This window comes from Eimeria necatrix, genomic scaffold (genome assembly GCF_000499385.1).
Source record: "Eimeria necatrix Houghton genomic scaffold, Enh_scaff136, whole genome shotgun sequence".
NCBI lineage: Eukaryota > Apicomplexa > Conoidasida > Eucoccidiorida > Eimeriidae > Eimeria > Eimeria necatrix.
This window is the reverse complement of record NW_013652106.1, coordinates 1-25693: the sequence shown is the minus strand read 5'-3', so window position 1 is coordinate 25693 and position 25693 is coordinate 1. Positions and strand designations below refer to the sequence as shown.

At 52.1% G+C, this 25693-nt stretch overlaps 5 protein-coding genes across 5 annotated transcripts; 4 read left to right on the top strand and 1 right to left on the bottom strand.

Annotated features, from left to right (window-relative positions):
* Positions 1–643: 643 nt before the first annotated feature.
* On the top strand, positions 644–6139 carry ENH_00011910 (hypothetical protein, conserved; the record flags this gene model as incomplete). Its single annotated transcript, XM_013578926.1, has 8 exons — positions 644–1928; positions 2270–2848; positions 3008–3193; positions 3316–3619; positions 3957–4015; positions 4176–4804; positions 5182–5340; positions 5576–6139. 8 exons carry the CDS (start codon positions 644–646, stop codon positions 6137–6139), a joined length of 3765 nt encoding a protein of 1254 aa, XP_013434380.1.
* An 852-nt stretch (positions 6140–6991) lies between these two features.
* Positions 6992–9110, bottom strand: ENH_00011900 (mpv17 / PMP22 family domain-containing protein, putative; the record flags this gene model as incomplete). Its single annotated transcript, XM_013578925.1, has 3 exons — positions 6992–7178; positions 7416–8211; positions 8663–9110. 3 exons carry the CDS (start codon positions 9108–9110, stop codon positions 6992–6994), a joined length of 1431 nt encoding a protein of 476 aa, XP_013434379.1.
* A 1467-nt stretch (positions 9111–10577) lies between these two features.
* On the top strand, positions 10578–16120 carry ENH_00011890 (hypothetical protein, conserved; the record flags this gene model as incomplete). Its single annotated transcript, XM_013578924.1, is given in 8 exon segments — positions 10578–11478; positions 11772–11832; positions 12532–12655; positions 12808–13047; positions 13053–13692; positions 13806–14454; positions 14689–15112; positions 15482–16120. Coding segments are annotated over 8 exon segments (3678 nt in total).
* A 279-nt stretch (positions 16121–16399) lies between these two features.
* ENH_00011880 (hypothetical protein, conserved) lies at positions 16400–18175 on the top strand (the record flags this gene model as incomplete). Its single annotated transcript, XM_013578923.1, is given in 4 exon segments — positions 16400–16444; positions 16448–17393; positions 17791–17904; positions 18117–18175. Coding segments are annotated over 4 exon segments (1164 nt in total).
* A 4818-nt stretch (positions 18176–22993) lies between these two features.
* Positions 22994–23914, top strand: ENH_00011870 (hypothetical protein; the record flags this gene model as incomplete). Its single annotated transcript, XM_013578922.1, has 3 exons — positions 22994–23175; positions 23369–23435; positions 23735–23914. 3 exons carry the CDS (start codon positions 22994–22996, stop codon positions 23912–23914), a joined length of 429 nt encoding a protein of 142 aa, XP_013434376.1.
* Positions 23915–25693: the final 1779 nt, after the last annotated feature.

Below are 25693 nucleotides of genomic sequence, written 5' to 3'. Positions count from 1 at the left end.
TCTCTGAGCTGAGAAAGACATTAGAAGGGCGAGGTGAGACTGTCTCCTGCAAGCCTTCAGGAGGTTTCCAGCGGCTCCTCCAGTCCTCTTTGGCAGAGCAGCAGCAGCAGCAGCCGCTGCTGCTGCTGTTGCTGCCGCAACAGCAACGCCACCAAGAGCTCGATCAGAGGGTGCTCTGGTGGAGGCGGCAACGCTGACGAAGTTCGTAGCCCGGCACACAGAGCCCAGCTAACTACCTGGCGACAGCCGATGCCATCTGCGCACCAAACTGCAGCAGAAGCAACACAACCAAAAGCGGCAATTGCAGATCTTTTGTTGGTGATCCGTTGCGGCCGTTAGTAAATGATTTTCCCGCAGCAGCACCTGGGACGGGCGGGCACGAGAACTGTGGCAAGAGCATCCACCCCTGCTGCAATAGCAGCAACTGCTGTATAACAACAGGAGCAGCAGCATCAGCTGCTGCACCAGGAGTAGACACACATATTCGCGAGCATCAAATGAGTACAGGGATCCTTCAAGCAGCTACGGGAATTGCTCTACTTGCAGTTGCCGCCATCTCCTTTCAGGCCACCGGCAGCAGCAGCAGAAGCAAGCAGAGCAGCGAATCCACGAACCTCATTCAGTGTAGCAACGCCTGAAAAGAATGGATTTCGGGAGCAATCCAGGTGATGAGGGGGAGGCTTTGCGGATTCTTACAGAGGCTCTAGATCGCCACAGACAGCAGCAGCTTCATGAGCAGCAGAAGCAGCAGCAAGACGAGGCATTGCAGAATGATGGAGAGTCTCATGGGAACCACTACGAACAGCAGCAGCAACAGCAGCGCGATCTACAGCAGCAACAACAGGAGCAGCTTACAGAGCAGCCAGAATGGCAACCGCAGCAGCCGCAGTGCCGGCAGCAGCAAGAAAACACAGAGGAGAGCGTTGGAGCCCTTGGAGAACTGGAGCGAAGACTTCGTTCTCTTGGTGTCTTTGCAGGGCAGCATTTGCGAGCAGTTCAGCAGCAGCAGCAGCAGCAGCTTCAGCAGCAGCTTCAGAGGGAGGATCTCCAGCAACAGCTGCAGCAGCAACTGCACCGACAGCTGCTCCAGCAGCAGCAAGAAAAAACAGCAACTGTTGCCTCTCTTACCCCTCCTGGCTTTGAGGAAGCTTTTCAAAACTATGGCACAATTGGCAGGCCCAATTTGCAGCAGCAACAACAGCAACAAGAGGATGCGCGGTTGCTGCAGCTGAAGCAGAGACAATTCCAGCAACAGCTGCTGCTGCTGCAACAGCAACAACAGAAGCAGCAGCAGCAACAGCAGCAGCGAGGCACGGGGGAAGCACGACGCCGCGAAGTGCAACAGCCGTGGCTTGGGGAGGACGCCGACCTGCAGCAGCAGCTCTGGCAGCAGTACCTGCAACAGCAGCAACTGCAGCAGCAGCAAATGAGGCAGCAGTATCTCCAACAACGCCAGCTGCATCTGCAGCAGCAACAGCAGGAACAGCAGTGCTCGTTCCTGTCAGGCCTCGTTGATCAGCCGGACCCTGCTGCCTCTCGACAGCGGCAGCAACAAAAATCGCAGCGTTTTTTGCAGCAGCAGAAGCCCCAACAGCAACTTCGATTGCAGCAGGGGCTGGCGGGTGAGGGTTGTGCCTTAAATCCTGATGCTGCTGAGTTCGTTCCCTCACGTTTATTGCAGCAGCACTTACAGCAAGGTGTCATTGAAAAAGCAGCAGCAGTGCCAGCGAACATTCCTGCCGTACACCTCTGCTCTGTGGCAGATGTGGCGTGGGAAGAGGTTACTGTCTCGCAGTCGTCTCGCAGCGTTAGCAGCTTCGGCAACAATCCCTGCAACACAAGCGCGCAGTATGCTGCGTGCTCGTGTGGTTCGCTCTTCCGTTTACAACCGCAAGGTGACACATTCTCCATCTGCAAATTGGAAACTGGTAGGGGCCTGCTACTATTTTGTATCATTTGCTGTTCCTGTCACTGCAGTTGCTGGAGTGGGCTGTATGGAGTGTCTGGAGATAAATTCCATGATGCTTATTGCCCCTACAGTAATTTGTGCAAGCCGCTGGTGGTGTATTTCGTTGTAGGGTTTAGTGCCACTGTAGCTATTTTCGCAACATTGAACAACTATTGCATGACCGTCTGCTCCACGAACGCGGCTTGTCGTTCTAAAAACACCTGCAACAAACCTGGCACCGTACATTTGCAGCTAAATTCTTTTTCGTGGTTTAATGGTGCTGCTGCTAGTATGCTTTTGTTCTGGGGGTTGTCACTGCAGTGTCGTCGGCGGAGGGCCGGTGGGTGCTGCTACCAGTCAATTCTGGCACAGGACCGCCTGTGCGCGAGGTGACCTTTCTAGCGATATGCACTGGGGCAGCAACAACTGGGATAAAGGTCGCAGCGGCTGCTGCTAAAGATGCTGCAGAAGCCGCAAAGCCAGAAAAGGCTTCATGCTGTACAGACACGACAGCCAGTAGCGGTAATGGCGGAAGTAGCGTCACATCAAATACAAGCACTTCAAACATCAGCGACACATTAGGAGCAACAGCGGCACCATCAACAGCAGCGACTGCAGCTAGTGCAGCTGCTGATGGAGAGTGCGGAGACCTGAAAAACAGCGAAACAGAAGCACCAGCATCATTGGCGGAGCTTCAGCTCAACGAAGAGCAAAAGGAGGAGCGTCTTGAAGAGCACATGCTGCCCCCTTCGTCGGAGCCGTGCGCGGACAACCAGTTGTGCAGGAACAGCAGAAGTAGCAGCGCTAACAGCAATTTCCACGGATGCCGCCTTGCCGTTTTTTCTGGGCTCGACGCTACGGGGAGGCTTGAAGACGGCGGGATTAGTTTCTTTCACGTTGGTGCGTGCGTTAATGCGGCATTTTTTGCGGATTTCTGGCCAGTACTTGTGCTTCTGCTCGTGCTGTGGTTTCAGCCATCACTTCTGGTGCATCTGCTAGATATACTGACGGTCTTTGCGTTGGCGGATGTGAATTTGTTTGTTTGCTCTTTACTGGCAGGTCGTGGTGTCTGGGAACGACATCAGGTGCATTGGGGAGCATCCGCATCTTTGCAACAACATCACGGGCAACAGGAAGACTGGAAACAGAAGGAAGAGCAACAAGAACGATCGAGTCAGACGTGGGTGTACCAAGCTTCTTGCGACTCTCTCTTCTGCTTCAGCGCCGTCTCGGTCGGAGGCAGCAGTAAGCACAGAATTCGCAGCTGTATACGGAGCCCGCGCAAAAGGTTCCATTAGTGTCGTTGCATTCTTGTTTGCTGCGGATTTTTGCCTGTGCCTTTTGCGTGCATCTCTTCACAACGACAGAGAATGTACAAAACAGATTGCTACAGTTGAACCTGAAGACGTTTGCTCTGGAGCTGCTGTACACCTCCACAGCGACAGCGGCATCGACGCAGCCACAGGTGCAGTGCCAGCAGGAACCCGTCCCTCGAATCGACGCAGCGTTCACTGCTTCAGCGGATGGGAATTCGTTATACTTGTTTGGTGGCAAAGACAGCAGCGACCAAGGGATTAGCTTGAGGGATATGTGGAGCTTTGAAGTTAAGGAAAAGAGATGGAACTTAATTAAGCCCGCAGGGGGTTGGCCAGACTTTCCAGGAAGCAATGCGTGAGTACTTGGCGTTTCATGCTTTCTTTACACACCAACTTCTATGCTCCATCTTCGTGCTCCTCTCTCGCGAAGCTTCTTAGGGATCTATCAGTATCTCTCCCCGCGTATTTCCTATCGCTCCGGACAAGCTTTTCTCAGCCTGTCTCTATACACTTCGCAAACTGCATATCCTTTAGTTTGTTCATCGCTGTCCCCAGTAGCTCTTAGTGGGGCAGTTGAGGCTCTGTGCAGTTGCCTCTTCCCCTGTGCCCATGCCATTTTGCTCGTATTATACTTCCTTCGGACCAGCAGGCTTCCGCAGACTCATTCTTGCCTCATGTTTGTCTCCTTTCAGTGTTTGTCTCTTCTTCTTCCGCGACATTTTGATCCTGTACTGCCCTCCCCCCACTGCAGGTACACTGCTTGCACCTGTCGCTCCGTTGTTGCCTGCGGTAGCAGCCAGGAGAAACACAGTAACGTTGCTTCTGTGCACGTACTGTGCTGCACTAAGGCGAGCCAATATGCGTGCACAGCCTGTAGCATTACCTCATGCGCTTTCGTGTTGTGCCTGCAGCCCTGCTCTGTATCTCTCTGTGGAACCTTCACTGGGCAAACATTTCACTTCCGGAAGCACTCGCCGGCTCAGCATCAAGCAAAGATGCATTCGCCGTGTGCAATCAGGAATACTTTTATGTGTTTTACGGAGGAACAATAACGTCAGATGCTGCCATTTTCGGACAGCAAGCAGGAAAACAGGTGCAAGGCGGAAACAACAGCATCCCTCCCCTGGTGACATCATCGATACATCGGCTGTCACTTGCGTATTTAGAGGAGGCTATCATTAGTTTCACAGAACACACGGGTGATGCTTCCTCGAAAACAGCAGCGGTCTGTGTTGCTGGCGCTCCTGCTCTTGAAGACGGAGACAAGGACTCGCCTTCGGAATCGGTGCAACGACATCAAAGACAGCAGCAACAGCAGCAACAGCAAGCGCTGTTGCAAATGCTTCAGCATCAGGCTCGGAAATTAAGGGTGCAGCAGGTGCCTACTGCTGCTGCGGATTCTCCATTCAGCGCCGAGCAGCAGCTACAGCAACAAGTTCAGCTGCTGCAGCGGGATATGGAAGAACTACGGACTGAACGAAATTTGCTGCGGCAGCAGCTGCAGCAGCGCGAGGACGTCCTCTCAGCCCTATCGATGAAAGTGAGCTGCCGGCGCATGTATTTCGTGTCGTGTCGTTGTTTCGTGGTATATCTCGCCTAACGCATTGAGCGGGCTGCGCACTGCCCCTCCGTGCACAGCGGTTTGCCCTTTCCGGACATTTATGTGCCATCGCTCTTTCCTCTCGGTCGTACTTGCGTTGTAACGGCTGGGTTCTAGTTTAGCTTTTACGGGTACTTTCCTACGCTGATCCTGCCCATCAAGTGAGCGTCAGCTCGCCTACTGTCTTTTTGCTTTCTTCTGCTGTTTGTGGCAGTCCTTTGGGAATCTGACACTCCTGTATGCTCTATGCTACCTTAGTGGTTCACTCCCCGTCGGTCTCTTTGCCGGCCTGTGATGTCGCTGCTGCTAAATATCAGGCCACGGCGGTGCTGCAGCAGCTTCGAGAGGAACGCAGCGCCAGGGAGCTACAGCAGCAGCAGCACGAGCAGCAGCAGCAGCTGCTTCTCCAGCAACTGCGGGCCAGAGATGCGATGCTGCAACAGCAGAAGGAAAAGGTTGAGACATTTGCTGCGACTGTAAGGAGCCTAGGAGCGATGCCGCTCGAGTTCGACAGAGCTCCTCGTTGCTGTTTCCAAGCAGTTTCTTTTCTGGTTGCTTTGTTCATGGTTATCTTCCATGCGTCTTGTTGACGAAAATATGTTTGCCTACATTACTCCCGGATTGTAATATGTGCCATGTTGAGGCTACTATTTCCGGCATAATATTTTGCTCGTTTTGCTGCTATGGTCGTGTCCTCGGGCGTTGGTGCAGGCGCAGCAAGTGCGTCAGTGCTTACTTCTTCTGCTTCGGCAGAAGGAAGGTCATGGCGTTCATTCCACTGGAAGCGACGTAGACGGTAAAGCTAGGGCTTGCAGCGAGGAGCAGCAACAGCAACTGCAGCAGGCGCAACGACAACAGCAGCCCCAGCAACAGCCGCAGCCGAGGGAACTGCTGCACCAACATTCAAATGATCCCCACCAGCAGCAACAACAGCATCAGCAGCAGCATAAACAAAAACTGCAGCAGCAGCAGCAGCAGCTGCAGCAACAAGTAAAGCAACAGCACCATCTGTTGCAACAGCATCCGCTGCAGCAACAGCAAGCAGAACACCAGTCCCAGCAGCAGGCTAGGACAAGTGCCTGGCCGTCCTTCCCACCCGCTGCAGCAGCTGCTGCTGCAGCTGCAAATTCGGCACCCCAAAGGCACCGTCGAAGGCCTCCTGGTAACTCGACTCGCAACAGTGTTCAGCAGCAGCTACAGCAACAGCTACAGCAACAGCAGCAGCAGCAGCAGCTGCAGCAGCAGCATCGAAGGCACCGGAATCCGTTACCATGAACGGGATTTTCAAGCGGTATAGAGGGTTGCCTTTGTATTAAACAGAGAGGACTGTTACCGATGCAGCAGCAGCACCAACAGTAGTTGAACCTGCTGGAAGAAAGCAGCGGAGAAAGCTGAACAGCAGCAGTGTCAATGTGTAATGTGCAGCATCTGCAGCAACAGCAGTAACATCTGAACAAGTAAAAGGTGAAGATTCGCTGGACTAGCTACTTGAGAGGGAGGCAGAGGCGCAGCAGCGGTTCGAGGTGTACAGACACCACAGTAGTGGGAGAGACAGAGTGTTACCGTCCGCAGCTCGCAGCAGGGACAGCAAGAGCCGATATGTGCACCAGCAGGACGAAGCACAGCACTCCTTTGCTGCTAATCCTGATGTTGCTGCTTTGGTGGCTGTTTCTGCAAAGAAGGGTACCCCTCAGGTGCAATTGTGCTGCACAAGTAGCTAGCGGAGCTCCAGAGGAGAGCTGACGCAACAACGTATGAGGATCAGCACATTTGAGTTCCTAGAGCTTGGCATATTAGTTGGCCTTCACTAGTTTTCAAGGACGCAAACGCTTGGCACCGAATATGTGGTGTCGTGCTTATTCGTGCTGCAGTTGTCCACCTTGTCCTTCATGGAAAAGCACTTTCATGCAGTAGCTGCTATCGCAGCTCGAGCAGTAGGAGCGGCACCAGCAGTAGCAGCAGAAGCATTAGAAGCAGCAGCAGCTACCAGACTGCCTGTAAAGACGAGTTGTCGCGTACTCTGCGAAGCAATTCACTTGCTGCAGTTTCTGTATAGCAGGGGTAGCAGCTCCAGGGGAGCAGCTTTAGAGCCCGAGTAGTGGAGGAGTGACAGTTGGTCCCCTTTGTTCATGCAGTGTTCAACTGCATGCCCGCAGACGAAGTAGGGGCCGCAGCAGCAGCTCCCGCTGTTTCATCTACCGGGTGCTGCTGTTGCACTGGTGCTGGGGAAGAGTGGGCGGCATAGGAGAGGTACACAGCCCAAACAAAGTCAAGTAGAGAGTCCCAGGCAGGGCGCATTGCCAGTGGAACGAAACTGAAAAGCACAGACGCATGCAATCACGCCACAGTTATCACGCTTTGTATACCTGTCTAGCAGCAACGGCAGCAGGAACCCTGCTGTACATACATGGGCAATGAAAACGCGGCATCTCTTGCGCATTAAGGTGATGTGAACGTAGCTGTCTTTTACTAGCTCGTTGCACCGGGAGAGGCCCTAAATACTCGCTAATTGTTGGCGCTACTGATACGCCATTGAAGGCATTCAGCCCACCGGAAGTTGATAAGGTCCGACAGGGGCCACACAACAAGGCTAGCGACGTATATTTCTCTGAAATGACATCGCACAGCCTCGTAACCCTCACGGAGTGCAGCACGCAAATTCCCTGGAGGGTCGGAACTGATCCAACACCTCTGATGCTGTTGCTGCTGCTGCCCTTGCTGCTGTTGCTGCTGGTGTTGCTGCACTGTAGTTGGGGCGTCCTTGTCAATAACTTCGTTTTGAATTGTCCTCTGAGAGCCGGGTGAGCCAAGGATCAAGCAAAACTGCTGGTGCTCTTGTTCTTGCTGCTGCCGCTGCTGCTGTCGTCGCTCTGGCGCTAGCAGCAGCTGCTGCTCTAGCCTTTGCTGCTGCACGTAATGCTGTTGTACCTGCTCCTCCTGGGCTGGAAGCTGTTGCTCTTCAAAAAGCCGAGTGAAGCTGAATCTGAGAACTGGTGTGAAAAAAAGAAAAGAAAAAGAACTAAAAGGCATGGCGACTATTTGAACGGCCAGCACCTGATATAAACTCAGCAGCCACAGCAAGCGACTGGCGCGGCTTCCTTGTTGTGTTTGTGCTGCTGCCGCTGCTGCTGCTGCTGCATTTGCTGCTGTATTTGCTGCTGTTGAGGCACCAGAGACTGCAGCAGCTACACGTGCTGCAGCACCAGATCTCCCGGAGCTCGTGACTTTGGGGTTTCCTCTGCTGCTGCTACCACCGCCACCTGCGCTGCTCGTGCTACTGCGCTTCAGTGCAGTATTGTGAGCCAGCATCGCTTCGAGTTTGTGATACATAGGTGTCAGTAGAAGAGCTGCAACAGAGAGGGCGAACACCAAAATGCTTTAGCAGCTAGAGCCTAGGCACTGTAGAAAGGCTAGAAAATGATTGCAATATGTGTCCCTATACTTTTAAAAAAAAGATGGAACATCTGTGGGGAGATGCAGTGAGCAAAAGCATGCTAGACATGCAGAATGGCAGATAACACAAACAGGGGGAAAACAGATAAGTTTGAGAACTTCAGAATTTGCCGAAGAAGAGATAAACGAGGAACTGTCACATGCATAAAATGAAACAAGAGTAAAAGGGACGAGAGCGGGCAGACAGGCACACAGACGAAGGAAACCGGCACGCAGAGCTACTTGAAAAGGTAAACATATGGCTACGGAGCTCAAAGCACAGTCACCACAAACCACACACACACAAGGCAGGGATAGCACAGCAGGCACAGAATTTGACACAACTATGCAACAAGCTGGTTTCACCATTAACTATCACTCCTTCGCAACCGACAGCCAGCGTGCGGCCCGCATCGATCTGCCGCAATGTGCTGCTTAGGGTTGGAGGAACCTGCTCTGCCCCGCAACCTTGCAGCTCTCGTGGAGGCTGCTGCTGCTGCTGCGGGTCCAACTCCTGTTGCGATTGCTGCTGCTGTTTGTGGGCTTGCGTGTGCTGCAGGTGTTGCGCCATGATGTCACTGGCGGAAAATAGTAGCAGCGCAGCAACTGCGTTCAGCAGCACATCTCTCTTTAGCCTGCTGCTGCTCGGAATAGGAGCCCATAGAGCTACAGATATACCCAAAGGCAGCCGAACAATCCGCTCTTTTTCTCTCTCTTTTTGTCTCTCCTTCTGCTTTTGACGACTGCGCCTTCCCACGCGGTGTTGCACTAGCCGCCACAGCCAGGAGTGGCCATCCTTGTGTGCTACTCCCATCCCTGCCGCGGATGTGGGTATTGCTGCTCCAGATACCGGGGCTGAGGTGCCCGAAGACGGGGAACAGGGGCAACTAGGCTCGCCTTGAGGTGCAGCAGCAGAAGCAAATTTAGGAGATAGAGGGCGAGCGGAACACTGATATAACTTTCGCCCGCGATGCTGTTGCTGCAACTGCATGTGCGGCATGGGCAACAGCACATTATGTTCGCGAGTCCTAATAGGACAGCAAGCTAGAAGTAGGCGGCGCCTACTGCCTGGATCATGTCTTGCGACAGCAGCAACAGCAACAGTTGCTACAGGTACTTTGTTTGAAACCTCTCCTACTGCTACCAGTGAGCGGCCTTTTGCAGCCCCTACTGGATTAGCAGCGGCGGCCGCTCCTGCGACCCTGCTGTACGGCCGCAGGCGGCCCCACATCTCACTATGCCGAAGCCTTGCTCAGATGAAGATGCTGAAACGCGCAGCGGCAGCTGCAGCATCTGTTTCTGTTGCCGATGCAGGGCTTGAGAAATGTGTGCGAGACGATCAGCGGAAGCTGGCCGCCGGCGGCGGCCATAAGCTTCTGAGGCTCATCTTTATACGCGTTAGAGGCAAAGTGCGCAGTCCACCACGCGGCAGCAGCACCACCAGCACGTGCTGCTTATCCTCCTAGTGCCTTTGGCAGAACTTTTATCGTCCTTTCCCGCACTTTTCCCACGTTGTGTAAGACCTGCACAGCATGGCCACCTCCCAGCCGCTGCTACAGCATATGCTGAAGCAGTGAAGTTGCAAAGCCACCAAAATGGATATGCACAGTTGAAACAACTATTACCCCTTTCCGCGACTTTTGTATTGCAACGACAGTCCCCCCGCTGGCCTCCCGTGCCCTTGCGGCTGGCGCTGCTGTTGCGTTAAGTGTTACTGGCGCTACCTGTGCAGCTCGCTAATTTCCTGCCCCCAATTATAACTCCTCCGCTGGGTCAGTGTATGTGCAAATGACTCTTGTCGGTATCCAGCCCAGCGTTTAGTACGCAGCAGGAACGCCAGCAACAAGAAAAGGCTGCAGCAGCAGCAGCCGACCGGGGTTGCACTTGCTGTTGACTGGGAAAGGCCCGATCCGCCCTCTCTTCGCTGTGTTACAAAGGAAGTGGAAATGTTTCTTTGCAATGCGCGGTACACTTGTGCACGTGTGGGGCCTGCTGCCGCTGCTGCGGCTGCTGCAGCCGATGAAGCCGATCACTGAATCGTCGCTGAGGGCCCTTCAAGGGACGCTTGGGAGTATGGCAGCAAGAGACAGCAGACGTACTGTGGCACTGAATTAATTTGTTTTTGCTTGTGTAAATAATGGTAGATAATAAAAAAACACCGCAAGTACACAAGCGAATCTATTTCAAGCAGGGAGAGGGTCCCCCTGCAGCTCCCGATGCTCGCTAAGAGGGGTCTGGCCGGGGCCCCAGGGCTCAGTCTCAGGCGTGTATTCAACTTGGGATGAATTTAGCGCCTGCTTCACTAAGAACTGTGGCCATGTGCAGGACGGGGCCACTTCCGCGCCTCGGCACTAGCGCTGTGCAGTCTATATGCAGCACCAGGCCAAGGGCATCAGGACACAACAGACAAGCGGTGGCACATGGATCAGCGGGAGCTCACCCAAAGCCAGAAACGGCAAACATGGCTTTTTCAATAACAGCCACAGTGGCAACACATGATTTTGCGGTCACTACGAGACGCTTCCCTCAATGCCCCTTCCGAAGATCCTGTCGAAGTTTGTGTGACAAGGCTGCTGCTGAGGCCGCTGCTTTTACTTCTGATCGCGCCGAAGCCCAGGATTTATCTTGGATGAGGGCAACTATAACAATCCAGCAGCAGCAGCAACGCAAGCAACGAGCCCTGCGAGTGCTGCAGCAGCAACAACTCGCTTGGGTGCCGCATTGGCCCCACTATCTAAAGGCTTTTGCTGCCCCTCCAGAGTCGGACGCGATAGCAGCATTCGTTGTCGCTACTACAGTGCGAGCAACAGAGACAACAGCTGCGGACAATGCACAACTTCCGGTAGAGGCAACGGCAGGAACAGCCACAGGACGTGCGGACGACAGCGTAGACGCTGCGAACAGAATTGAAAATGCGTATTTAAGAGGAGACTGCAGTTGCCTCGCGGCTGTCGCCGCAGAGCAGCTGCCGCTTCTGGAGCAGCCGCAGCGACGAGGATCGAGCTTGTTGGCCCCTGCGCTGCTGCTCCTGTCTTTGCTGCGCCCCCCGCAGAGAGACCACCGGATACAGCGTGTCGTTGTTGGTGTACGTGAGGCAGTGCAGCAGCAGGAGCAATCGCAGTTACCATCTGCTTTCACGCCTGGCGAATGTGCGGCTCTCATTAGTGCCTTTGGGAATTTGGGTGAGCCAATTTGCGTCCAGAGAGTCTGTAAAGGCATTAGCTGCCGATGCAGCTGATCCTTCGTACACAGCATGCTGGTTCAACTTTGCTGTATGCATATGCTCGAACTTGCCCGTATTTTTGGGTCTCTGCCAAGAAACAGTTTTGTCTACTTTTGCCTTAGAGTAGAGGTTCCCGCTGTAGAATAGAGGTTCCCGCTGTCCGCGTCATTCAATTTCCTTTGCTGTGTCTAAGGCTTCTGTCTTCCTCAGGAATGCCGGCGACAGCAGAGTGCTTCATTCCTTGTCTTGCAGAGTCACCATTGGGGGGCGAAGCTGCAGCTTCACTAGCGCGTCTCCTTGTCTCCATTAGAAGGTGCAGCAAGTTCTCTTCCTCTTCGCTCGATTCCGCTTCTGCTCGTTACTTTTCTTCCCTTTACATCCTGTACCGTGTATTGCCGCTTCTTTGTGGCTCCTACACCCTGGATGTCTCTGCAACTGTCAGCCTGAGAAATCATTTGCCTCTGCATGTCTGTATTCTTCTCAAGGTCGCTTCTATTTTCGTTTTCTAGCCCATTTAATCTTCTGGCAGTCAGTGCTGCTCTCCCCAGCTCTCGTTTTTGTTGCACATTTTTTCTAACGTCTATGAGCGCTTCTTTCTGGACGGATTTTGCGTTGCGTTATTTTCAACGCACGCGTTTAGATCCTTCAGTTAGAAGTGGCTGTGTTTGCATTCTCCCGTGTTTGGTGTCTCTCTCCGTCTTCTCATCTGCACTTATAAATTTTCACATATACTGTAGTTTCAGAAATCTCTTGCTGCGTAGCTGTCTATCTTTAACCTTGCCAATTTGTCCCTTCTTCTTTGTGCACTTTTTCCGCTGGTGCCTGTCTCTCACTGCTCTTCGCTCTTTCTTCCACTATTTGGCTACGGTGGGCTTTGCTGAGGTTTTCATTTGAGCTGCTTCTCTCTTGGCCTCGTTGCTGCTGTCAGGGGCTGTGAGGGAGTCAGTCAGATTCACAGTTGAGGCAGCTCTAAAACGAAGTGTTCTCACTCATCTGCTTCTGTTTCCTGCAGGCAACGTCTGCTGCGGCCACGTGGCTCTGCTGCTGCCCCAGCTTCTGCTGCCACGTTAATTGCTCCCTCTGAAGCATTTCCTTTGCTGCATCGTCTCCTTGAGTGCCCTGACCTCTCTCCTAGAGTGCGTGCACAGTATATCAGCCTTCTCAATTTCCCGTCTTTGCATACTAAATTACCTGCCTTTGTCTCCCGAGTAGTTTGACCTTTTACTGTCTTTTCTTCAGTTTCAGTGTCTTTCGCCGTTCCGTTCTCTATTTGAGTTGGTGCTTTTACTGTTTTACATGGGCGTTTGTCTCCTGCTTAGATTTAACCATTTTTGTTAGGTGTCTGCGGGCGTCAGCTTCCAGTTGCAACATCGTGCTTGCTTTTGAAGCATTCAATTTGCCGCTTTGGTGTGTTACTTGTTGCAGCAGAGGTGTTGTGTGCTCCAAGCGGCAGCCTACGCAGCGTTTTTTCCTCAACAGGTTTCTCTGTTGCTGGTTCCTACGTGCTCAGCGGCACAAGCGGCTGTTTTAGCGAATGCGGATTCGGCAGCAACAGGACGAAGATGTAATGGCAGCATTTCCTCACCTGCCCCTGTTTACCTTGAGACTCTTCCGGTGCAGATTGAAACTACGGATACACCGGAAATATTAGGACTAGCGACTAGAATCACGGCAGCAACTTGCAGAGTCGCAGAAGCTCTCAAAAGTAGCCGCGGAACATCTGGAAATGAAGAGGCGCTATCAATTGAAAGTATATTTCGCTTTGCAGAGGCCCTGATGCTAAGAGACATATCTTTTGTTGCTCAGCTGAACCTGCTTGCTTTGCAACAGCAGCGAATACAGGATTGTCAGAAAGAGCAGGGCCAGCCTCACGAGAAGGACTGGCAGCGGAAGGAACATCAGCCAGTGCATCAGGTGTTCGCTGCGTATAAGAAGGAGTTAGACGAAATTATCGAGCTGTTGCTGAACTCCATATTAAGACAACGAAAAGTTTGGGGCCTGTGTTCGCTGGAAGAGTTGCTTTCTTTCTTCATTGCCCTATTGCGCCTTCTCGGCATTGGCAACCCGGAGAGGCTTGCACTTGCTGCTACACTGACGGGTAGCAGAGGACAGCAAAAGATGCAGCAGCAGGGGGAACAAACGTGGCAGACGTTGGACAAAGAACCGCTCGGAAATAATGTGTATGCTGGCTTGAGTAAGCGCCTTCAAGTGCAGCTGGTGTTTGTGCTGCTGTTCATGCTGTTTCCGTGCCATTTTGATACTCTCTGCATTTGCCCTTGTTATCAGGAGACTTATGGCTTCATCTGTCGGACAGCAGCAGCAAAAGCAAGAGGAGCAGAAGCCTGACAGCAGCCGCTTTGCATCTGCGCGCTGTTGCTCTGCTCTGTAGCAGCACAGAGACCTTAGATCTTATGCCTCCTACTGAGGTGCCTTGTGGCGTCGCAGCAGCAGCTGCTGCTGCTGCTTCCCCGGCAACTTCTTTTGGGGTAGATATGGAGGGGTGGGGACAACAGCAACTGTTGCAGTGGCAGCTAACCGCAGCGGCGGACTTTACTCCTACCCCAGTGGCTGCAACGGAGCAACAACAGCGCTTCGATACTTACGTCTACCTGGCACAGCAGAAGCAGCGTGCTGCTCAGCTCCAAGCTAAGACTGCAGTCTTGCTGCTGCGCCCCGCCACAACTGCAGAGGACGTGGTTGCTTCTGAAGCAACTAGCTCAGCCGACACACCAACAGTAGCAAAAGCGGCAAGGCAGACAGCAGGAGCAACAGCATTGCCCGATGAACAAGCAGTGGCAACGGTATCCCCTCCAGACGAAGCTGGACTTCGCTTGCCTGCGCTGCTAAGAGAAGCTACGGAGTCGATTTTCCGCTTCTCCACATCTGTCTCCCCAGTTGCATTGCTCGTGCTGCGGAGTCTTATTGCACTCAATAGGTGAGTTATACGGCCTACAGGCACATGAATGTGTCTTTCATTGTAAATGCGCATTAGCTGCTGGTGTGGTGTCACCAAGAGCGGCCAGAGAAACCTCATGAGCGTCCAGAATAGAACCACCATCAGCAGCAACCCCAATGCAGTCGGGATGCCGATAGGGCGCGCGAGCGGTTTTTTCCTCCTCACACACCGGGCTGAGTTTTCTTGTGCCTTCGTTAATGTGTCTCTGCATAGCCTGCAAATACAGAGCCGTGCTCCGCTCTCTATTCTGCAGCAGCTTACAGAAGCATGGGAGCTGCTTCTTACCTGCAGCAGTGATGAAATTCTGCCGCAACAGAAGGCGGCGACAGCAGCAGCAGCAACCTTTCGGGCTTTTGCTCTTCTGCACCTCTACAGAAGCATGCAGTGGCAGAAGCTCGCGTTGCTTAAAGAGCTTCAGCAACGGCAACAAGACTGTTTGAAACACGATCAACAGAAGCACGACGTGGAACAGCGGTTGCAGCAAGAAGAAAGGCTGCGGCATTCTATAAGACAGTTACGCCGGTCTATGTTTTCTGTCCGTTGGCAGCAAATTACGCTCTTGGACTCGCTGCGTAATTTGCACTGCGAGGGACGGCCACCGAAAGAGGCTGCTGCAATTCTCGTGGCGCTTGCCGCTGTCAGCATTCCCACGTAGTCTTATTGTGTTCTGCGGCATATGTTTGTGCAGCATTGATTCCGTAACTTTACTTGGATGCGTTGTCACATCATTCTTCGTTTATTTTCTGCAGTTCCGTTTTTTCTTGTCGGACTGCCTCTTAGTGCTTCATTTTCTCCTCGTCCCTGAGGATTCCAACTTGGCCTGTATGCACTTCTTCATGCGTTTGCTTTTGTTATTTGTCTGTTGTACATGCCTCTTGCTAGCTCCTTTAGCATTTGCTTTGTCATTTTATCGTATTCAGCTCTGCCTACCGTTCCATATCTCTCCTTTCACCGTTTCTTTCTTACTTATACGTGTATATCTGTCCTTCCCACTACGATGCCTTAGGGTTCGTTGCTACGCCGAGCGCATATTAAAGTGTTAACACCGTCACTTCTGGAGGGACTCCAGGGCAATCAGCAGCAACAAGAGCAGCCGCTGCTACACCAAAAGGAAACGACAGCAGCAGTTATCTCTTTGCTTACTCTTAAGTGCCTTCTTCCAGAAGGATCCGTCCCGGAGGAGTTACTTATGTATGTGCTGCATGCGGCTAGGGATGCCGCAGTGGCGCTGCAGCCACGAGAAATTGCTGTGGCCCTGTACAGCCTGCGGCCGCAGACTCACAAAGGGCTGAGCTCGCAGGCGCTGCTCCCCTTGCAGGACTTGCGGAGGCGATTGCTGCAGCAGTCAGCATTCCTTTTGCCTTATTTTCTGCCTGAGGATCTTCTTGTTTTTCTGGCGTCTGTGGAAGATGCTCCTCCGGAGCTGATGCGACAAGCTTTTGGGTTTATGTATACAGCAGTCTCTTATTACACTCCCCAGCAATTAGCATCAGTAAGCCATTACTTACTCCATTGCCTTCTACGCCGAGCTTTTGCATGGTTGCGCCTGAACCCATTGTTTCAACACCAACTGGTGCCCCTGCTGCCGTTGCTGTTGCATTTTGTAGTGGATTTTGCCGTCACATCTGCAGCGCAGTCTGCGTAGCGTTTGACGCCTTCCCTTTGTATTCTCAGGCATTCATTCTCTTTTGCAAAAGTAATGTTCGCGACGCATGTCTCCGTCTTCGACTACTACTTCAACTCCTAGCTTATGTTGATGCCCTGTCTCCAACGGTCAGCACTTGCATTGTTTCATCACAAATTCAAGCTCATAAAATGGCGAATTCTCCTTTTACCTCCATATATATATTTGTTAAGCTCATACAGTGACGAATTCTCCTTTCACTTCTGTGTTTGTGAAGCTGCTGCTTTGAAGCTGATTCAAATGGATGTTTTTCGCCAAGTGTTTGAAGCATGCAGAAGGCATGCTTAGTCTTATGGCTTCGTGTGCCTCTATGCGCAGTCGCTGTGGGGAGTGGCAGAGGCCCTCGCAGGCACAGATTTGTTCGGTGGTATGCCGCGCCAGCCGCCACCGGCATACGTGACCTGGACATTGGACATGGAACAGGGAGAAGAAGCAAAACCAAGAAGAGAGAGGAGCACGGCACAGACTACTGAAGAAGCAGGAAACGGCCACGAGGCCTCCCTGCAGCAGGAGTGGGCGAAAGAGCTAGTACAGGCTATTTTCAGCCGTTCTGTTGGCATTCTTTCTGGTTCGACGTGGCACTACGGCACTGCAGCAGCAGCAGCAGCGGCAGCTGCTACTGCACGCCTTCTGTGCTGTTGCGCCGCACTTCCAGTAACAGAAGAGCACCAGAAGATACTGAAGAGCATTCTGATGCAGCCGCCACCGGGGCAGTTCCATATTAAGCAACAGATGATGCCTGCAAAGACAACAAAGTCGCAGCCTCGTCGACCAACTGCACGCCTATTGTGGATGTTGAAGCCGAGGCTGCTTCTGCAGTTGCTGCTAGTCGAGCTGCATCAATGGCAGCTGCAGCAGCACGAGAAAGCCAGAGATTTTGTCTTTGGTGGAACTCTTTGTGGGGCGCTGAGAAGACATCTACAGGAGCTTAGCAGTGCGCTCAGTGCATATGTTGTGTTGCTGAGCCACTCTATTTGCTGCTTGCTTGCTGTGCTTTTTGGCTCCTTGATGTTTCTTCTGCCTTTTGCTGTTTCTCAGTTGCCTTCTGTCGTTATAACTGGGTATATTTGCCTGTGGATGCCACGTGCTCATGTCGTTCTTTGCATGCATTGCTTCAAGGTACTAGACTGCGAGTCGTGCCTCTTCTCTTGTCGTTTCTCCGTGCTTTCCACAGCCGAAGATCTGCTGTCTCTTTTGGTTGCATTGCATGCGACCGGGTTGCCTCCTCGACAAGGTAAAGCTGCAAGGGGCACGGCTGAACTTTGTTTTGGAGCTGTTGCTGCTGTTGCACTTGCTATAGCACTAAGCGCTTTCTCTATGACTCGCTATATGTGTTGTTGCTGGTGATGCTGATGTTCAGGACTGCGCAGAGAGCAGCTGGCCTCAAAAGGCTATCTGCCGCTCCGGTTTTGTTGGAAGCTGGGCAGTCTCTTGAAAAGGGACATAAATAACTACAAAATATGCATGCATACTTTGTCTGCGAATGCATTAGCCCTTGTACGCCCTGCAGGCAACCATATTCCCTTCCATGTATCTGCTTTGACCCTAACCGCCTGTAGCCACTAGCTGGAGTAATATATGTTTTGTTACCGCATCCATTCTTGTTCATGCTGATGTTGCTTGCCTTGCAGCATTTCCTTGGTGTCTGGACGCGGCTATCGGCAAGGACGCAAGCAGCTATACTTGCACGGTTGGAAGAGCACGACCGGAGGAGACTCCCACTGCCGCCCGCAACAGAGCGCACGGTCCGTTTCCCTTCCTGATGCAGCAGCATAACTGCTAAAGCTGTTGAAGTTACTGGCCATACCAACCCCAAGGCCGCTGGTTGCTCTTACACTAACTTCGTTTTTTCGTCATACATTTATGGTTCGTACTCGGTGGATCTGTCAATTGTCTGTTCTTTGTGTGAAATGTTGCTGCAACTGTCATGACTGCTGATGTGCCGCTATGAACGCAGCGCACAACACCCTCACGACTGCGCGTAAAGAATCTGGCTCTTGTGAAGCCAACAGATAGAACACCAGGAGCTCCTTCCCTGCTGCTGGTACAGCAGCAGCTGCAGCCAAGGCAGTTGCATACCCTTGTTGCTGCGTCTGCTATTTTTTGGAGGATGGAAAAGAATCTTCATGGCAATGCAATAAGTCGTAGGGTTTTCCGCTGGCACTGCAATGACTATGCTTTAAAGTTTCAGCGTGTGCTCCTCATTTCTTATGCTTTTCTCCCTGCAGGTGCCTGGGGAGAAGGACGAATTGAAGGCGCCGATGCCCATGTCCCCCACCAAAACAGCAATAGAGCTGTTTAAGGAGGTGGTCAGTCGCTCATAGCTCTGTTGCAGCCCCAGAAGAAGCTCGTGAATAGTAAAAGCTGCAGAACAGGTAAAATGGCGACGCCAGCAATGCACATCTGCTGCACCTGCCGCACCTGCAAGCTGCAGGAAGATTTTTTTTGTTTCTGGCCATAGCACAGACCTGCTGGAGGGCCTTGTAGCATTAAAGCTGTGGTAGCGCCACCTTTGACGTGGCTGCGTCTTGCTCTCCTAATATCCACCTCAGCAGCGTAGTCGAGCATTCTGACGACGTTGCTGAGGTGGACCGGCCTGGTGCAGGCAGGTGTCACATTCAGGACCCGTTCTGTATCATTTTCTACTTATGGCCGCCATTCGAGCATATGCTATGAGACTTCGGAAGAAATCGGGCATGCAAACACTCTTGCGCCCAATTGTTTGCACTCACTACAGTGAGAACAGAATGCATGCGAAGCTCTTTCTAGTGAAGGCTGCTGTTGGGTTTCCAGGCTGTAGACGAAAGCTCCGTGGTGCTCTGAGTACCACTACATGCAACACAAGCGGGATTTAACATGAAAAACAATCCGATTAAAATTTCGAGACAGCACTATACTTTAGGGGGTGTCATTATGCTAGTACTCCAATTTTCAACTAACCTAGTCGTGGAAAAAATAATGAAATGCAGGTGCTTAATTAAGAGACAATACGGAAGTGGCTTGCAGATGTGACGCCACTTAGTAGCAGTTAACGACGAAGCACCCTCCAGCCTTCAGACCAGGTGCCATTTTACTTGCGGGAGGCATTGCTTGTGTATGTGGCTTTCATGTGCACCGCGCAGCCAGCTGTCACCCTCGAAACGGACCTAGCTTGCAATCCTAAGCAGACCTTTGCATGGTGCAAGCTCCCTAGTCCCAACCATCTCTGCTTCGCAAAGGAATTTGAGGGTACCAAATCTTCTCTGTTTTAGGCTCCACATTTAGCATTCTTTAGTTACCACAATATACTCAAGATGTTTTCATCTCGTATCGCATTGCATTCGTGAGCCGGCGTGCGACTCAAGTAGCTAGAGTCACACGCTAGCGCACACTCTCAACAGGCAGTAAATATAGTGTTTCGCACCGAGAAAATGGCTCTGAAAGGCCATAGGGGTCAATAACCACGCTGTCGATCCGATTTAGCAATAGAGTAGGTAAATGGCTGTTATGTAGCCAAAAGCTCTGAGAATCGCTAGCACCAACGATGCCTCTAGCCAGGCGCGGCGTTTGGGTGCAGCGACCCTGTAGCTAGCAGGGAGTCTGTGCACGGCGTGGGGTCAGGATTATGCGACCAGAGCCCAGTTAATTCCTGCTGTCCTTTAAACTACACAGTTGTCAGTTGTCGTACAGTAAGGTTTTACCTCTGCCCAGCTTTCCTCCCCTTTGCATGTGATGCAGAGAAGTGTGTAAGATAGTTGCCGATAACAAGATACGCTGGGGCTAGACCAGCGTTCGCGCTTTAAACTTGAAGATTGCTCCAGTGTTTGTGAAAGCTGTACCTTTCCAGCCAGCCTGCTAATATTTTCCCGGACGCACTATGCAGACCTCAAGAAAACAGAAGCTGTGCCTTCAAATTCGGATATGCGCAATCACACCGGACGGCTAATAAGAGCACCAAGAGAGCACATATGAGAGATCTCTATGCAACGGGCATCCTGGAGAAAGCCCCAAAGTAGGGGAACCAAAAAGCGAAGCTACTTAATCGTTTATATTACATAAGAACGGGTAGGTAACCCTTTGCCCCCTAATTCCAGGAAGGGTGACAGAGCTGTAAACCAATTATGTGTCATTCAACAACTTAGCGCCGAGGTGGAGCGCCTACTGGAAACTGTCACTTCCAAGAGGTTTCTCTCCAACGTTCTGCTTGCCAGCGGCTTCTAAAGCGCGAAGCTGAGAGTGCCATGGTGACCTCTGAGGGGCTTGTGAAGGCACTGTTCGCTGGCATGAGGGAAAACATGCCTAAAGAAGCTGCTGGCGATGGAGCTGGGAGCTAGCGCGTTCCTGTTGATATCCTGCTCTAGCACAGCAGTAGTATCATAGGGAAATTATCGACATGAGCAGGCAGTGTAGATACAGGGGTCCCATTGTCGATTTTGCAAACTCTCACGAATTGCATTTCTAGACGATCTGGCTTGAATCGAATAACAAAGTACAATTCTCAGCTCAGGTACAGTGAGGTCTTACTGGAGGAGGAAATCACAGCCCCTAATATGCAAAAATCACCAGTGATTTACGTATGTAAAGCGTGAAGGCCCAAATAGTATAAGACTCCTTTTGGGGGAGGCGGCAGAAGTTCTTGATCTCATCCGTTCGCCAAAGTTGGCCATTACAGCTAGGCTATAATTTTCCAACACATAACATGGGACAAAGACCTACGCGACATTCAAGAGAGTGAGAGGCTGCAGCGGCTAAAGAGCAAAGCAATGCGTCAGACGAAACGAAAGCGAAGTTTCGAGAGAGAACACAAGCAAGTTGTGGATGCCACGGGTGAAGAGCTCAATCACAAGAGTACTTCAGCAGAGGAAGGAAAAAACAAGATAGTGGGAGCGTGCAAGAGTTGTGTTGGAACTGTGGACTCTGCATGGGGCCGACATACGCCTAGCAGACTTTAAAAAAGAGATAAGCGGAGTCTAAAAAACCCAACAGACTGCTCGCCGACAGGGCACTACAGAGCGTACAAGTGAACAAGCCTAGACATTGCTGGAGAAGAGCACGTTAGGCGCCGATGCATGGAGAAAATCTTCCGTGCGCAGGCGCGATAGGCGTCAATGCTATAGAAGGCTCCTCAATTATGAGTAAGAGGTTACAGTTGCCAGGAAATGGGCAAGATCTGCACCCTGAGGAGTCAGGCGGTCCCCTTAAGCGGCAACAAAGAGCGTAGCGAGACTCCAAACAGAAGATAAGAACGTCTCCTAGGTTGCGGGGGAGACGGCGATGGCAGCAATGTCGAAGTCAGAAGCAGAGCGAAGCCAGAAATCAGCCCACGCAGAACTGTAAGTTTTGTGCTGTGAAGCTGTGCTCGTATCGCAAGATGTGTGGAGAGCCCGCCAGTGGGTTCCCGGGTGTGCTGTATAGGGTCGCCACGGCGGCAGTGAACCAAGCTGGTATTTTTTGGGGCGCACCTGTAAAGCGTCAATGGATGCTGATGCATCTCGTAGCACTTTCGGCCCCGTAGCCTCATGCGGGTGCCATGGCTAAGGTGCAAATCAGGGAGATCATTCAGCAAAGCGCAAACGCCGTTCATGTTAATGACCTGCTCCGTTGTAAAGACTTACTCTCTTGCTAAGTTCGCATGCAGTGAACGCTCGAGTCAACTTTTGATTTTGTGAAGAACAGCAGAGAGCAAAGCTATCACGGCTCATAGAACACAAGAGGACAGCCATACAAAAGCCGAGCGTGGAGGACCCACAGTTACGAAGTCAACAGAAGACGACACGGACTGACACCAGACTTCCTGACACTCGGTTTGATCAATGCTTGCTGCAGTAGAAGCGCAGGGTAACTGTAGTGTGCAGGCACTGCAATAGGGCTTGGTGGTGACCTTAAGAGGGTGGCTGGCAAGTGACACATAGTAAGAGGTTAAGACGCTGAACGGGCGCAGACACTTCTTACTAGTAACAAATTAAGGCAATTTGCGAGCATGAGTAAACTAGAAGTGTTTCTGAATACCCTAAGATTGGGGCTGGCGATAACGTCGGCTTCGGTGCAAGCCCGAACCGGGTGAATAAAGCAAGAACTACGAGGAACACCTGATTTAGAAAGTGAATTATGACTGTTTTTTCATTAATAATTTGGTATTGTTTATGAGAACTGTGTTGATTGTGGAGAATTTGTCGAAAGGGCGCCTTATTCGTGGGCCAGGAACGTAGTAGCAGCAGAAGAACGCTGCGCAGTACATTTGGGGGCTGTTCCGGGATACAAATTTTTCTTTTCCGGAGCTAAGAGTACAAAAAATTTGCCCTAATGGTACACACCTAGACAGCTTAGCTCGGTATGGGATGCACGTACGCAACGGACGCGGTATCGGCCCCACTCAACAGGAGAGGTCTACAATGTCCGTAAGCAAAATGCCCAGCTGGACGCCAGCCCACCATCGTCATACTACTTCGGAACCCACCGTGGCAGAGCGGCTGCACGGGCGTAAGGAGGCGTACCCACAGGTGGCACCTATAACCAACGTTGCCGGCCCGCCAGGGAACAGTCCGTACGTTACGTGGGACCAACCCCACTCCGCGATCGCTACGATGAGGAATGTTATGGGCGGGCCCTGCGAATCGGGCGCAACGTTCCCATGCTTTCTGAAGACGGCAGCACTATGCAAGCCTTTTTGCTGCGCATCGAAAGACGGTATACCCAGATGGGATTGGAGCCCTGCGACTGGGGGAGAGCAGTAATTGACCACATTGTTGGCCCGGCTCTAACTTATTGGATGTACCTACGGCGAACTATCGGCCTAAGTGACTGCGCGACTGGGCGACGGTCAAGCGCCGGCTTTTGGAACGGTTCGACAAAACAATGTCGCAGAGCCAATTTTTGACGGAGTTGGCCAAGGTACGGTGGAATGGCAACCCTAAGGAATACACGGACCAGTTTGCAGCTGTAGCGGAGCGTGGAGTGGGTCTCACTCCCGAGGAACTCGCTGACTATTACTGCACCGGGCTACCAACGAACCTACATCTTCTCATGACCAATAACAGGTAGGTGAAGTATCCCTATTGGGAACAAGCGGCGAAAGCCGCAGCGCGACTCTACGAGCCTAAGCAGACCGTGCTAGAGCAACGAGAAAGAATCAGCCGAGCCATCAGAGCTGCCGCCCAGGCAAATGGACCCGGTAGGAACAAGGAGAACAAAAAGCAGCCTGGGGCAAACCGCGGAAACAACGAGTGTTAGGGTCGAGGATACCCAGCACGCGCTTGTCCCAGCAAGGGAGAACGTACCAAGCGTCCGGGGGAGACCTGTAAGAAGTGTGGCAGTGTGGGACACTATGCTCGGGACTGTCCTACATACGGCCGAGGCACGAGTGAGCCGGAGGGCAAAAGCAGTAGAAAGCCCACTCTTCTCAGTACTGAGAGGACTGAACGTTTAAACGACAAGGCTTCGCTCAGTAGCAAGCATATACCGGCTTTGAAGAGCTGCCCTAAGTTGGAGCCCCGTTGCCGAGGACCCTTTGGAGTCATCGAGCGTATAGGGACCGTCACTTACCGTCTCGCTTTGCCTCTCACCTATGAATGCCACAACGTTTTCCATGTTTCGCAGTTAGTTACCCATTGCCCCCTCCTCCCTGACTTGGTTCCCCAGGGAGCCGACCCCGGCTGGCTCCCCATCCGCAATGCGGCAGGCAATCCAACAGAGGATTATGAGGAAAATTTTATCATGGGCCAGCGCGGCTCAGCAGCCGACGTCCCAGGACCTCGTCAAGTGGCGCGGAACCCCTGAAGGTCAAGCCACATGGGAGCCCGCTCACCACCAGGATGCCCGGCTTTGCTTCGTGATTGGCACCGCCAACGTGGAAGACGTCTCCAGGCTCGAAACCCTCTTGCTCCTTTCGAGGCGTAGCGGTTTGGGTCCGTCAGCTTCCGCCGCTCGCAGGGTTGGCAGCCTTCCATAATGAGGTGGGAGGGAGCGTTACGCACCGCATGCGCTCATGGCATCAGCGTTAGAAGAGAATAGACACTGAAGAAGCAGAAATAACGTGTTCTGGCCAGACTGGTCCAGTCCCTCAAGGGGGGAACTTGTAGTGCGCAGGTACTACAATAGGGCTTACTGGTGACCTTTAGAGGGCTAGCGGGCGATATATAAGAGGTTAAGTTGCTGGACGAGCGCAGAAACTTCTTACTAGTAAAGAAGCAAAACAATTTACCAGCAGAATAGCATGTATAAACTAGAAGTGTCTGTGAATCCCCCAAGTTTGGGGCTGGCGACAACGCCGGCACCGTTGCGGGTTAGCGCCCCAGCCAGCCTAAGACGGCGAGAAATATGAGGGCGCAGCTTCTAATAAAATCGGATTGAGAACTTGAAAGATGATTTTTTTTATTTCTAATTTGGTATTTTTATGAGAAATGTGTCGAATATAGAGAAATAGTCAGAAGGTCGCCCCATTCGTGGACCAGGTTGTAACGTAGGAGCAGCAGAGAACGCTGCGCAAAGCACCTACAACATCTCGCAAAGCACGCATCAACAGTTGCTTCAGAAACTGTAAGCCGTTTTGTTCCACACGCACAGATTTTGGCTTGAGGAATGTGCCAGACGTTCCGCAAGCCTTACAGCGCTGCAGCTGAAAGGCAGAGTGAAGCCTCCGGTGTTGAGTTCCGCAATTGCCCTGTTACTTGGCCTTTGGGATTGCCTTCCCTGCATATTTGTGTTTAAGGCGTCTAGGTATTTTGTGTACGACAATTTTTCTCACTTCTGACTCAAGTGTGACAGTTGACTATCGCAGCCAAAAGAAGACCTCCCTAGCACTGAGCAAGCATCCTTTTTGGCCGGTCAGGCGTGCCTTTAGCATGGCATACGTTGTGACTCTGAGTAAGTCAGAATTGTTGGGTATACTGGCTGATCTGTCTCTCTTTATTTTCGGCAATGATCCCATTTTGGCTGGCCCAGCCCCTACCTTGCAGTACTGTAGAGTCGGAGGCATCGCCAAAGTAGACACCAGGAGGGCGCCTGCAATCCGAAACCACTTGCTCTTTCGACATCACCGAAGCTCTTTCTTTTCTCCTACTTCTTTTAACACCAAGCTTGACTGCTTTCCTGTATAAGCCCTGTATTGCGCAGCGCCTTCTGCTGCGACTACCCTGCCCACGAATAAGGCGCCCTTTGAAAAACCTTCTACCTTCGATCCATGTCTCATGAAACATATACCAAAATATCAATAATGGCAGTCATATTTCAAGTTCTAAAATGGATTTCTCGTAAAGGTCCACCCCACTGAGGGTTTCTGCTTTCTTGACCTTGTGGGGCGATGGCCCGCATGTAGTGCGCGGCGCCTACTGCTGCGACTACGCTGTTTCCTGTCCCCCTGTCCCTCTACAGGTCTACATACTACACCTAGATTAGCCCCATTTCTCGGTCTTTACAGCTTTATTCCGTCGAAATACGACAATTCAAGAAGTGTCTGTGTTCTCTGTCTTCGATTCGCTCCCTTCTTGGAGCTTACCCCCTAGACCTAGGGGGGAGGTCCGCATTGGTGCCGGCTCGATCGCCAGCCCCCGTCCCCAC